The sequence below is a fragment of the Pagrus pagrus genome (assembly GCF_965226575.1).
Source record: "Pagrus pagrus genome assembly, chromosome: 23".
Taxonomy (NCBI): Eukaryota; Metazoa; Chordata; class Actinopteri; order Spariformes; family Sparidae; genus Pagrus; species Pagrus pagrus.
The window spans coordinates 4,723,539-4,736,417 of record NC_140205.1 but is presented as its reverse complement, the minus strand read 5'-3'; the positions used below and the strand labels follow the sequence as shown (position 1 = coordinate 4,736,417).

At 41.9% G+C, this 12,879-nt stretch overlaps 1 protein-coding gene across 1 annotated transcript; it reads right to left on the bottom strand.

Moving 5' to 3' along the window:
* Positions 1-2: 2 nt before the first annotated feature.
* Positions 3-12,845, bottom strand: pah (phenylalanine hydroxylase). Its single transcript, XM_084346542.1, has 13 exons — positions 12,663-12,845; positions 11,654-11,776; positions 7,701-7,884; positions 5,082-5,170; positions 4,481-4,548; positions 3,737-3,933; positions 3,461-3,596; positions 3,306-3,375; positions 3,001-3,057; positions 2,713-2,808; positions 2,095-2,228; positions 1,894-2,009; positions 3-499 (listed from the first exon to the last, which is right to left on the bottom strand). The coding sequence occupies exons 1-13, from the start codon at positions 12,732-12,734 to the stop codon at positions 438-440; spliced, it is 1,404 nt and encodes a 467-aa protein (XP_084202668.1). The 5' UTR covers positions 12,735-12,845; the 3' UTR covers positions 3-437.
* Positions 12,846-12,879: the final 34 nt, after the last annotated feature.

Here is a 12,879-nt window from a genome sequence, read left to right as displayed (position 1 = left end):
TATTTTTAAGTTTTATTACAACATCTCATGCATATACAAAACATTTTATCAAGCCAAGCAAAGTGAAAGCTAGTCACAAAAATTGCCTCTCAATTTGTTTTTAGGTTTGAAATGCATATAAAATATCATATTAGAGACACAAAGTGATGTTTACATATTGAATTTAAATTCATTAAAGTAACTAAAGTCTCTTCATAACATCTAAACTGCAATAATAGTGACAGTAACATTCCTTATCATCCTACGTAAGTAACAGGCTACACTTTTTTTTTTAATCTCTTCAGTAACATACTAATTGGATTACAGAAACATTGTCTTTATTTGACCTGCATATTTTATTTTAATACAAAGAAAACGCATATTTGCACGCGTGCTGAGCAGAACCGCAAGTTCACTGGATCATCCGAGAACTGAAGATGTTCTCGGGAAGCTTCGGATCAGATTTCACGTGCGGCCACTCCAGTTTTCCGCAGGGCTTCGCACAGTTTCCCCATTTCACCTGAAAATACGGAAAAAAACAAACATGAGAAGGAGATAAAACTAATTTTTTATAGCTACTTGATCTCACATTAGCCGACACAATTTCATAAACAGGCAATTAGACAGAAATAGCCCTGTTATGACATCCTAGCTGTGGGTTAATAGCCCACTGTGCTCGCTATCGACTGTTAAAGCACGGACCATGTAATCATCTCTTTTAGTATTATTACCCAACATGAGTTCAGTTTAAATCAGCGGTTTGCAGCAGCTCAGGCGTCACAAGACAAATCTGAGGGTGGGGAGATGAAAAGCTAAAAATAAAACGTATACCTCTTAACATTATTCCAGTAAACCGGTGTTTTATAACGCCTCGCCTGATATAAAACGTACCTCCGCTCAGAAATCATTACACTTTTATGACATATAATATTTGGCAGTGCAGTAACGTCGCACAATAAATGTCATGAATGTTATTGTTTTTAGTGTGTTTTTTAGATTTGCAGCTGTGCCAACATGCTATAATATATATTTATATGTGTGTGACTTCGGTCTGCTCGCCAAGCATTCATTTAATAGTAATGTAGCGGAGACAAAGGGGGAATTATGTAACTGCATTTTCATTGTTTTGTTTATGATTTGCTTGCAGATTATTCGGTCCTCCAGCCAAGCGGAGAAACCATGAAAACATCTTTAATGATCGATAGTATTCTTATGATTATTCCAATACTTTGAGTGTCGTTGTAGGAATTAATGTAATTGTAACTACATTAGATATAATAAATAACATTTGTATAAAATTCAACGCATTAAAGAAACATAATCAGCATTTAGGAGATTTCTCTGCATGCTTTGTTTGAGAGTAAGACTCCCCTGAGACTCTTCTTCATCATTGTTCAAAGAAAACATATATAACTTAAATATAAATTAGTATTGAATCAGGTGTTTAACCCCTCAAACTTTTACACTATGCAAAAATAAACTGACAGCAGTGATAGTCTCTTTAAATCTTGACGACGGCTCTGTGGGACTGAAATCTTGTAGCGAGATGCTGCAGGAAACATGATCTTTATTACAAAACAATAAAGAGCTTATAAAGTCATGCAGCTTCAAACTGGCTTATTTATTGTTTCGGTAGTTTTCCTCAGTTTATTAGAGTTTTTATTCTCCTGTAAATAAAACATGTTATGTGAACGCCTGACTCGTTAAATCAAATACTAACTGCCTGCTCACAACCCATAAACATATGGAACTGATGATGATGGGTCACAAGTGGATATTTTAAGGGCTCATAAACCAAAAGAAGTTGGCGACAACTGCTTTAAATAACGATTAAAACCAATTTAAGTCAAGAGGAGGAGACTGTAGAGTCCACTGGGCTTTAAATATAATCATGACTGTATCTCTGACACGTACTGTTGATGCTGTCAGCCAGGTTCCTGAGCTGCTGGGTGTTGTCCAGCACTTCAATACTCTGGGTGTAGGGATTGTAGCGCACTGTGAAGGGCCTGGGGATGGTGGCTGCAAATTTCCTGCAGGGCAGAGAGATGTTGATGTGAGACAAGTGTTCTCATGCAAACTAAACCTCACAGCTTCAAACTTGTCGTATTTCCTTACCTGACTTTCTCTTTGCCGTCCTCAAAGCTCTCAGCCACAAAGTAAACAGGCTGGTACTCTGTGATTGGATACTTCTGGAGGCTGGTCTTGTCGGGGTCGAAGGGCTGCAGTTTGGGCTGGTCTGTCAAGCAGTACTGAGAGAAAAAACCATGTAAGACTTTAAATTTCTCAATGAGTGTCTCTATTCCCATCGGTAAACAGGAAGTGCAGCATGATTCAGAGCTGCGTTCTCGGCTGATGTGACTTGGCAGAGTGCACATCCTCTGCTTACAGCCGCTGATGTAACTGTGACCTCGATAGCGAGCCGCTCATCCTCTCTCTGCCCCCACTCACCCACTGAACCACTCTGCCCACACCCCGCTGGGCAGCGAGGCCGACTCCCCCAGTGACACAATAAACCTGAATCTGAGTGGACCACTAACCCACTGCCTGTTGGGCCATGAGGTGAGAGTGTCATAACAACAGGTGGGGGGTCAGCAGGAGGTAGGAAAGCACAAAAAGCAAACTGTTTATCTCGCTGCCGCGGGGGGTCCACGATGTCTGACACGTACACATTGTTTTCTTGGAGCCTGTGACTCAAACACATTCACCTCCTCCTCTTCCTCCTCCTCTTCTTACCTGCAGCTCCCCAAACGATGACAGCAGGCCGGCTCCGTAAGCTTTGATCTCTGAACCCTGCTTGCACAGGCCGAACTCCACTGTGAACCAGTACACCTGGAGGACACACACATAAACATCAGAGGAAATTATGACACTGTTTTGATATAAAACATCTGTTGCACTGCTTATTCCCTATGTTTATCAGTATGTTTGAGAAGTTCAGAAGTATCTGGTCTGAAATTAGCAGAATCAGAAGCTCTCTTTGCTGATTAGTTCATCTAATTTGATTGTTTCTCTTGTACTCACAGTTGCAAGTTTCTCGATATACTCATCAGGGGCACCGAGGGAGGCGAGACCGATTTCCTACACAGAACAAAAACCAAAGCAGATAGATCAGAAAACCAAATGTTACAGGATCACAAATGTTTTCATGGATTTGTATGTTATGATTACACTTCTCCGAGGGAAAGTAAATATCACAGCAGAACAAAAACCACAACGGGACAAGAGACAGAAAAGTAGAATTACATTTTAAATAGAAACAAATCAAAGATATAAAGCTGTTATTATTGTCATCTCATTACTTCTGCTTCGACTGGACACTGTGTTACCTGTGAGAATTGGGCGAAACTCGAGTCAGCAAACAGAGGAACGTGTCCCAGGAGCTCGTGGCAGATATCCCTGCATTAGAAATAATGCATTAGACTCTTTAACATCACAGATAGATGCTTTTTTCCTTCTATTATATTTGAGTTTGGACACTCACGGCTCAGGTGTGTATGTGGGCTTGGAGCCGTGACGGATGTACTGCGTGGAATGAAACACTCTGAAGGCGAGTCCGGCCAGGAAGTCCCGGGATGAGAGGAGGCCGGCCACCGGGCGAAGCCGGAAACCTGTGCACGCTGCAGGAAAAAGGGATGGAAAGTGTTAGTGAGGAGAGGGGAGGAAGTGGGGTGTTTGAACAGGTCCTGCTGCGTGGGAGAAATTACCACGATGTTTCCAAATTTAAATGAATGACAGGAGGTTTCATCTACAGACTTACACTGCAGGAAGCGGGACACGTCCTCCAGCTGTGGGATGTTGTCGGGCCTGTAGCCGCAGTATTTCTCCAGCAGGGGGAAGACCCGGTTGTGTTCGCGGCAGGCGTGGGTCGGGTACAGAGTCTTCAGCTCCTTGAACACTTTGCCCCATGTGATCCTTTCAGCCTCTGTGTACTCCACCCGGGGGATGATTTGGCCACTGGGATAAAGATACAAGGTTGATGTGTTAGTTTGTGTTTTGTGCTGATTTGTGTGTCTTTTCACAATTGTATTTACAAAACCTTTAAAATTTACACTAATGTCAGTTTATTTCCAGGAAACTAAGCGACCAATTAAGTTTTACTGTCCGTTGCCGCAGTCGATCAATCCTCTTTATAACATCTTCTAGTGAATGTTTAAATTGTTTGTTTATTTAGGTTTTTAACAAATTACTAACAGACTGCATAAGCCCACCATCATTTCAGTATTTCTCAGTTTTACAGTTATGTAAATGTAAACCACCTCAATGAGCATTTCATGTTGCTTTGGTTTGGCGCTCTTTGTAGTGCCTCTAAATAATACTTCTTAATTATCCACACAAAGACCGAGGCTCTTTAAATCCGACATTTACTGCCTGTAATTTGTCTCTGTTTGTTTATGATAATTTTCACCCAGAATAACCTCTTAAATATGAAAATATTCCCATCTCAACTCCTTTACAGATGCAGAAAAACACATAAAACTGATTTTTTTTAAGGTGTAGTTACTGTCTGTAGTTGTAGGCGATGTCAGCAAACTCCTTCCTGCGGGCTCTGTACACTGGATCTGTGAAGCCCTACACACACACACACACACACACACACACACACACACACACACACACACACACACACAAAGGAAAGCCATGTTAGATCTTATGATCGCAGCCCTGCCACTCACAGCTAAATCAAAGAGTGGAAATCCTCTGCTGAGGCTCGGCCCCGTGGCCCTTCGGCAGCATTATGCACTCCGTCTCTAATAAGAGCACGCAAATACATATTCAAATGAAGCCTTTGTAGAGTGTTTTTTCGGCTTACGATGAATACATTTTGCTTTAATGGCGGTGGCAAAAGGGAGCAATTATCTATAATTATAGGGGCTCAATTAAAGCAATGACATCAATTTGTGTGTCGAGATAGTTTCCATTAGAATAGACGGCAGAGTGCAGCCTGTCATCTCCACAGCCCGTCTTTCATAAGACATGTGGGCGTGAGTGGACACGTATTCACAGATAAACACACACACACAAACACAGGCATACATGCAGAGGCAGGATGTCGCACACGCACACACACACACACACACAGTGATGGATGAGTCAGTCCTTACCGGGTGATCAGCATCCAGCTCGGAGCCATAACTGAGGATCTGGTTGGCGAAGCGGTCCAGGTCCTGGATGTCATTAGGGAACCACGGCACTGGAGAATAATAACAGTTATTTAACACTGATAATGTCTGTTTTTATTCAACATTACTTAAGCATTCAGTCCACACACACATATGTAGAAATTCAGGATATTTTTACATAGTATAAGTGTTCTTATTTGTGTTCTTGTCACTTTCTGTGCACCATTATTATTATTATTATTATTATTATTATTATTATTATTATTATGTTTAGAGCTAAAATCAAGTAGCTGAACAGAAAATGAAAAATCTGATAACTGCTTTAATTGTCTATTCTAGTCTAAAAAAACTGATTTACTCAGTGACATCATGTTCTATCGAAGAAGACTTGAAACTAGAGATTGAGACCAAAAAATAATAAGGAAACTCTTTACTGAGGTAATAAATCAAGTGAGAAGTATGTTTGTTTTCTCATAAGCTTACATGCAATCGGACATTAGAAGAATGCAGGTTCAAATCACTTTGTAATGAAAGATTTATATTTGTATGTCTTTGCATGTTGTTGTCCTTATTTCTGACAAACAATTCAAGTTTCAGGGGTTTTTTTACAGTGTAGTCCCATCGAGGATTTGCAGCTTTTGTGAGTTTTATGTTATTGTAAATTTAATATCTTTGGGTTTTGGACTGGATGATATATCAGTTGTTCGTTGCAGCCCGAGTATTGTCTGATTCTTCACTGATATAAATGAGTACAGTGCAAATTTGTATTGATGTAGACGAAGTTTTGGCTGAAGGATTTTTTTTTCTCGGTGTCGTGGCATTTTGACGCTCAGCAGAACAGTAATCAACGGTCATCTGCTTGTTCATATGGATTTATGACACTCAAAAACACTGGGGCCCAATCATTAATCTACATTTGTGCAGTGTGGTCCAGCCTGAGGCCCCAGGAGGACAATATGTCCCTGCCAGGCTCCTCTATAAACAGGCAGCCTCCAAAACAGGCCATAAATATCCCCTCGTTCACTTGACCCTGACCAGCAGACCACAATGTCTACACTGAGGTCAAAGGAGGATCCATGGTGGCCCTGTCTGTCTCTCTGTCTCTGACCTTGGCATGTTCTCCTGCCCTGTGTTAGTCTGGGACCAGGACACAAGGTTCCTCTGTTCCTGCCAAGCCTGTTGGTCCTCAGAAGCTAAACTAATGTCATTCTGGAAACAACTAATAAAGGGGTCAAGATTTGGGCGATGAGCCATCAGTCTCATCGGCGGCGCTGGCTGTCCATTACCCAGTCTGGCGGGGGGGGGTCGTGAAGCGCCAACACAACAGCCAGCAGTTGATAAATGGACCGTTTCAGCTGAATTGATCTCCGTGTTATTTGATTTTTCTTTTTTTTTTTTTTAGCAGTGTGGTTCTCGGGGTGGCCACTTTTCCTCTGAGATATATCTCTTACAATGATTTTCATTACATTTTGACATTCATGGTCCCCAGATGATGACAGCTGGAGACGTTGGTGATACTCGCCTCAACATAAATTGGATAAAAATAGAAAATAAATAGAAATAGAAAACCCTAATAACTTTAGTTGCCTCTTGATTTTTTTCTCTTGTTCGACCTGCAGGTTAAAGTTTCACATATGAAACAAAATATCTCTTATTCTACTGGATGAATCAGCACATTTGATGAAGACATTCATGATCTTCAGAGGATGAACCCTCTTGACTTTGGTGATCTATGACTTTCCCCTCTAGCTCCACCTACAGGTCTAGTTTCACATATTTTATGTAACAAAATACTCCTCAATCTACTGGATGGATCAGCACAAAATTTGATGAAGACATTCATGATCTTCATAGGATGAACCCTACTAACTGGTTATCCACTGACTTTCCCTCTGACGCCACTAGAAGGTCAAATGTTTCACCTGCTGTATGTAGCGACCTATTTCTTAATCTACTGGATGAATCAGCACAAAATTTAATATATACATTCATGATCTTCAGAGGATGAACCCTGATGACTTTGGTGATTGTATGACTTCTCCTCTAGCAACACCAGCAGGTCAAAAGTTTAATTAACTGTACTGTAGCAGAAATATTTCTTAATCTACCGGAGGGATTAGCATGAAATTTGATAAAGGCATTCAAGATCTCCAGAAGATGAACCAGGATGACTTTGACTTTGGCACTTTTGCCTATTTGATGTTAAGATTATCAAAATTAGCTGAACCAAGTCTATGGATCTAAAAATTTGGCCCACAAATGTCAATATTCCTTCAAGTTCAGGAACCATTCAAATAAAATAATTAGTGATTGACATGGTAGTATTATTTAGTCAGTATGATTTATTAAATCAAACATGGCTAGAGGAGTTTTTGAGACCTTGCTCTTTGCTCACTGATAGAAACTGTAAGAAACTAATCCTCAGCCTTATCACAAAGAGATAAGCAGCATTTCAACATTTCTTCTGTTAGGAAACACGGATTTCCTCTTACAACATGTGGAGCAACACGTCGTTTTGTTTTCATCATGTTGAGGATTCATGCTTATCCTGTTCAGTGTCCATCCCCTCTCTCTCTCTTTACAATGCACACACTCACTAACCTGTGTCCTTCTCTTTGTTGCGTGACAGCTCATGCACGTGGCCGCTGATCTGTGTACGCAGGCCGTCGATGACCTCGTCCAGGGCCTGGGAGCAGGTGGAGTCTACGCTGATGAAGAACTCGTACTCGTCTTGGTTCATGCGCGACGGACGAGACTCGATGTGCGTCAGGTTGATGCCCTTCTCCTGCGGACCACAGGCAGAAAAAAGAAAAAGGAGAGACCTTGATGGGACCTGAGTTGACATTTGTTTGTGTTTTAAAGAGCTTGTCTGAAAAAGGACACAACTGTGAATGTTTTTGTTGCAACAGGCTGCAGCACTGTCTTCGTTTCACCACAGGAGGGTGCTGTGTTGTCACTAATTTGATGGCTTCTTATCAGAGATTGTAAAGTCCACCATGACCTCGGGTCAGAGCTGTCATGCTCTTTCTCTCTGCAGACTGGCACAGAGCCAGACAGACTGGACTTGTATGATAAAGGCATTCAAAACACATTGTGGTGGTTTAGTGCAAATTCATCAAACAAATCATCTTTTCCAGACGACATTTGGGGTTTTCTCATTCTGCTGCAGGAAGACGAGACCCCTTTGGGATGTTTCCAAACTTATTTGGACACCGTTCACGAGTCCAAAACGCAGAAAGGCTCCAACTCGTGTTCAAGAGCGTGACAATCTTCAAGTGGTAATTACCATCAGAAATGTGTTTTTGTTTACGTAACTTTGGGGAGGGAGAGGGAGTATGATGTTCTCTGTCTACTATAGGCTAAGTAAAGAGGAGGGCCTGAACAGCAGGGCCTCCCGTTTTCTTCCATCTGGATCCCATTCTACATGTAACAGCTTCTTTTAAGGGCCATGTGGTCCAGCATCCCCCCGGGGGGGCGACCACAGACTGAGTCCAGGTTGGCATTTTTAAAGAAAAGATGACTTGCTTTAAGTGATGCTGTTATCTGTCACTGTCTGCAGCTTTCTCATCATACCAAAGGAATAAAAAACAACAAATTCTCAATTATTCAACTTAAATACTGTGATTATTTCCATTTTTTCCCAATTTTTATTATTATAAAAATCTGATACACAACACCATTTGTTTGGCCTACAATGCACACTTCATCTTCAAAAACTGAGGAGGTGAGCTCAAGTTTAAACCAAAAAGGGGGTATGTGGAAGATGCCGTCTAATATTTTGTACATTCTTTGCAGGGTGAAGATTTAGGATTATGACATTTACATTTCTACAGTCAGGTTTGTTAAATACAAGGTGATTTAAGGTTCAATGATATCGCTGTTTCTGTGCACAAAGAGAAATACTTCAACATGTGTGCAATCCAGCTTAACAAAGCCGGCGCTAAATCCTACACCCAGCAGGATGCAGGAGTCATTCTGACAGATTTCAGTACCCCTCCGAGCCGTCGCTCCACTGTGACATTAAACCTCCTGTCGCCGCGGCTGAGGTGCGAGGTCGAGGCCGGCCCGTGGCTCTGAATCGTCACATGATAACCACACTGCCGTGTCACATGCGCTTGAGTTGTAATTTTTGCAACTTTCAGAAGTATGGAGATTAGACATTCCCGAGATGGAAATGTGAACATGAACATGAACATGTGATGGATGCAGCTCAGCTAAACGTTAGCACATGGTTCAGGCCAGCAGTCGTTTCCAATTTCTCTAGAGAAGGCACGAAAAAATAAGGAAAACGTGCAGCATGTTCTCTTCAAAGCTCCGTTTTATGGGGAATCAGCATATGTTACATTGCTAGTGAACGGGAGAGGGGCGTGTTGATGGTCTGGGGGTCATCTGGCCTGTTTTTTAAAAAAGGCTGGAAAGGGGGGGAGGAGGGAGGTGGAGCAGGGGGAGGATTGGGAAAGTGCAAGCTCATAGGTTCAAAGATGATCCTGATGTTTACTGCTACATTTGGACAGTAGCATTTGGCACATAACTTGGCACAGAACAGAGTCAACCCTCCCACATCTCCACCCCCAAACATTTCCGAGCAGTAAAATTTAACCAAGAAATGTTTTTAATCTCAGAATGATTTACATGTCTTTAAAAAACAGTTCCTGGTAACCGTTTGAGAGACTCGTCGGGTTTTTCTTGCAAGAAGAAGAGCAAACTTGAACCTTGAAATCTGTGTTGAAGATTAAACAATGGAGTCGCAGCCAATCAGTGTTTAATTCGTGCCTGCGTGCAGTCACGTACACACAGGCGGTTTAGATCGATTAGAGAGAATTTAAATACGCAAACACTGATCGATGACCTTCTTGTGGGCACAAGCCTTCTGATCTTTCACTCAAATGGGCAGAACTCCATTAATGGGTTGAAAATTCACGTAATCCACCAATTTGACACATTGACACTTTATTTATCACCACCTTACCGAGTGTCATCAGGGTTGACTTGGCTCGGACTTAAGGTTGTCAAAAGCATCGATACTTTGATCGATAGTCTTTCAATTCAACATGTTTAAAGCAACAACATGCAACTTTCTGGAGAAAGACAGTTGATGGTTAGGTCTCATTCCCAGGTCGGCAAAAACTGAGGTTACTGGGCTGGTGACAGACAAGATACATATCCAAAGTGTCAGGATTTGACGAACTGTGAATAAGACTCAACGATCAACTATCTTTCTCCTTAAAGTTGCATATTGTTGCTTTAAAATGATACAAAACCCAATTTTTATATATTTTCCACCTCTTGCAAACTACAAGCTAGCGATCACTTGTTTATTGGATTTCTCCGCAGTCCAGTGTTTGACTTTTTCATTAATATAGAAACCCAGGAGGAGGAGGTGGAGGAGGACGAGGAGCAGGTGGAGGAGGAGGCGGAGGAGGTGGAGGAGGACGAGGAGGAGGAGGAGGCGGACGAAGAGGAGGAGGTGGGTCAGTGGATCAAAGAGTCGCTTTGATCCGCTGTCATGTTCGTACACAACTGCTAGGCAAACATCAGAGATAGGATCAGTTTGTTTAGTCTCCATCTTTAAAGCAGAAGAGGCCGCGAGCGTGTAACGATTCAAAACAACAACAGATAATCAGAACCTACGTTGTGCCTGAAGACTACTAGAGGTCAAAGTTATGACTAAGTAGATCTTGTAATACATTAGTATACTTCTGTCTCAAGAGGTTAAAGACATGCCACGCTCACGCTGCTTGTTTTGTTTCGGGTTAATGAGTAACTTTGTGAACTTCAAACAGCAGAGAATTGAGTTCATCATCAACTCGTCATGTCCGTCTGTTCGGTGCTGAGAGTCAGACGAGAAGATCAGTCAGAGCTTAGCACGGGGTCTGAAAAGTGCCTGAAAGTAGTAGCCTGACTAGCCCCCCCCCCCACCTCGTTTCAAATTTTAATGCTAAGCTAGGCTAACCGGGTGCAGGCTATAGCTTCATACTCGATAGAGGTATCATCTTCTCAACTAATAAGTGTATTTCTGAGACTGTTCCTTTGAACATTCAGCTCATTAACTCACTGTTATTATCAGCGAATGGGTCGTTATTTAATTTCTTTGACTCAAGTGCATTCTAATAATGTCCTTTAATAATTTCTTTAATAATTTCTCCAAAACATGTGGGTTTTTTTTATCACACCATGGTAAAAAAAAGTTATACCCCGAGGAGACTTAACACCTCCAGTGGCAAATTAACATTCCTGTGTCCTCTGGTTGGTTTTAAACTGCAGGAGCAACTTCAACCTCCTGAACAAACGCAGAAGATCATAATAAGCTTCAGCCAATTTAGACCAGATTCCCTTGTTTCAAATGTTCTTAATGTCAAAATGTCTTGAATTATTTTGTGTCTGTGCCTTGAAACCAATTTCATGGTATGAAAGAAATCTTGTACTGATGGATGAGGTCAAATAATCATCAGTGGGGAAAACTATCAGCAAGTAAATGTGCTCGTGATCACATGAAGATCAGCGGGACTGACGGGGTTGCAGCCCGTGTGTCAGCTGCCAGCGGAGAAATTTACCTCAAAGAGCCTCAGAGCCTTGGCTAAAGCCCCGACCTCCTCGTTCAGGGAGAAGATGCAGGAGATCACTTCCGTCTTGTTGTCGGTCTCTTCCTCCAGGTACATGGAGCCCCTTCTCCTCCGCTGTGAAGGACAGGTTTCAGGAAACAACATGAGGCTTTAATGTGGGGAAGATTATGGATTTTGGACTACTGGGATAATAAATTCAGTCATTTTTATAGTTTATCTTACGATCTGTATAACACAACACATGGTTAAAAACCTAAATCTGGCAGCTGAATGGAGCTGCGGCGCTTTTAAAACACCACAATTTTCACTTTTAGAGTCAGCAGGTTGTGCAAAGTGTCAGATTCTCGAACGTTTGATTTGAGTGTCGACGTCACCTTGTGCGTCCGCGTTTAAGCGCAGCCATATGTAAGGACAAGAGCATGAAATCTGGTTCAAAGCCGCGACATTCCTAGTTGAAGGCATCTGATTTTAAAGGTCAAAGCCTGCAAGACCTTGCAGTAAGTAGTGGATAGTGCTTACCTGACCACATGCTTCACACATAAGGGGAAACACAGAGGAAAAGCAAGAAAATACTCACATCTGAGAAGCTGCAACTACATATTTTTGTCGCTCGCCATTTCAAACATTGCTGACAGGATATTATTTTTCATCCAGGCTGCTTACTTTCCTGTATTTTGTGTGTATAATGACAGAACTGGATGTCCATCAGCTCTTTTTTTTTTGCTCTCTATTCAAATCACTTTGACAACTTTGCATTATCCTGCATTGTCTGCTGCAGCACCTGGAATATTCCAGCTATGACTCTCACTGCTGCATTAAAAACAGACATTTAAAGCAGCATTTGTATAATATTTAGACAATAACTTGCTATTTCCTGCCTTAAATGAGCATATCATGACACGAGAACAGACATATTGATGAATTTGTTCCTGAGGATATAATAAAAAGTGTTGACACAGGTACGTGGTGTCATAACATGCCAGATTGAGATGAGATTTACCCCAGTGGTCGGCTCCTCTGTCCCTGCCTCTGGCCCGTAGTTTCCATTGACCTTCTTGTATGCAGCGTCCATCCTCTCGGCTCTTCAGGTGAACAACTTGTGTGTGCTGATGCTGCTCAGCTGTATAAGAGTTTGGATAAGCAGCTCCTGTCTATAAAGCCTCCCCCAGTTATAACAGCAGGACACGTGACACCCTCACCCCCCCACCCACCCTCCT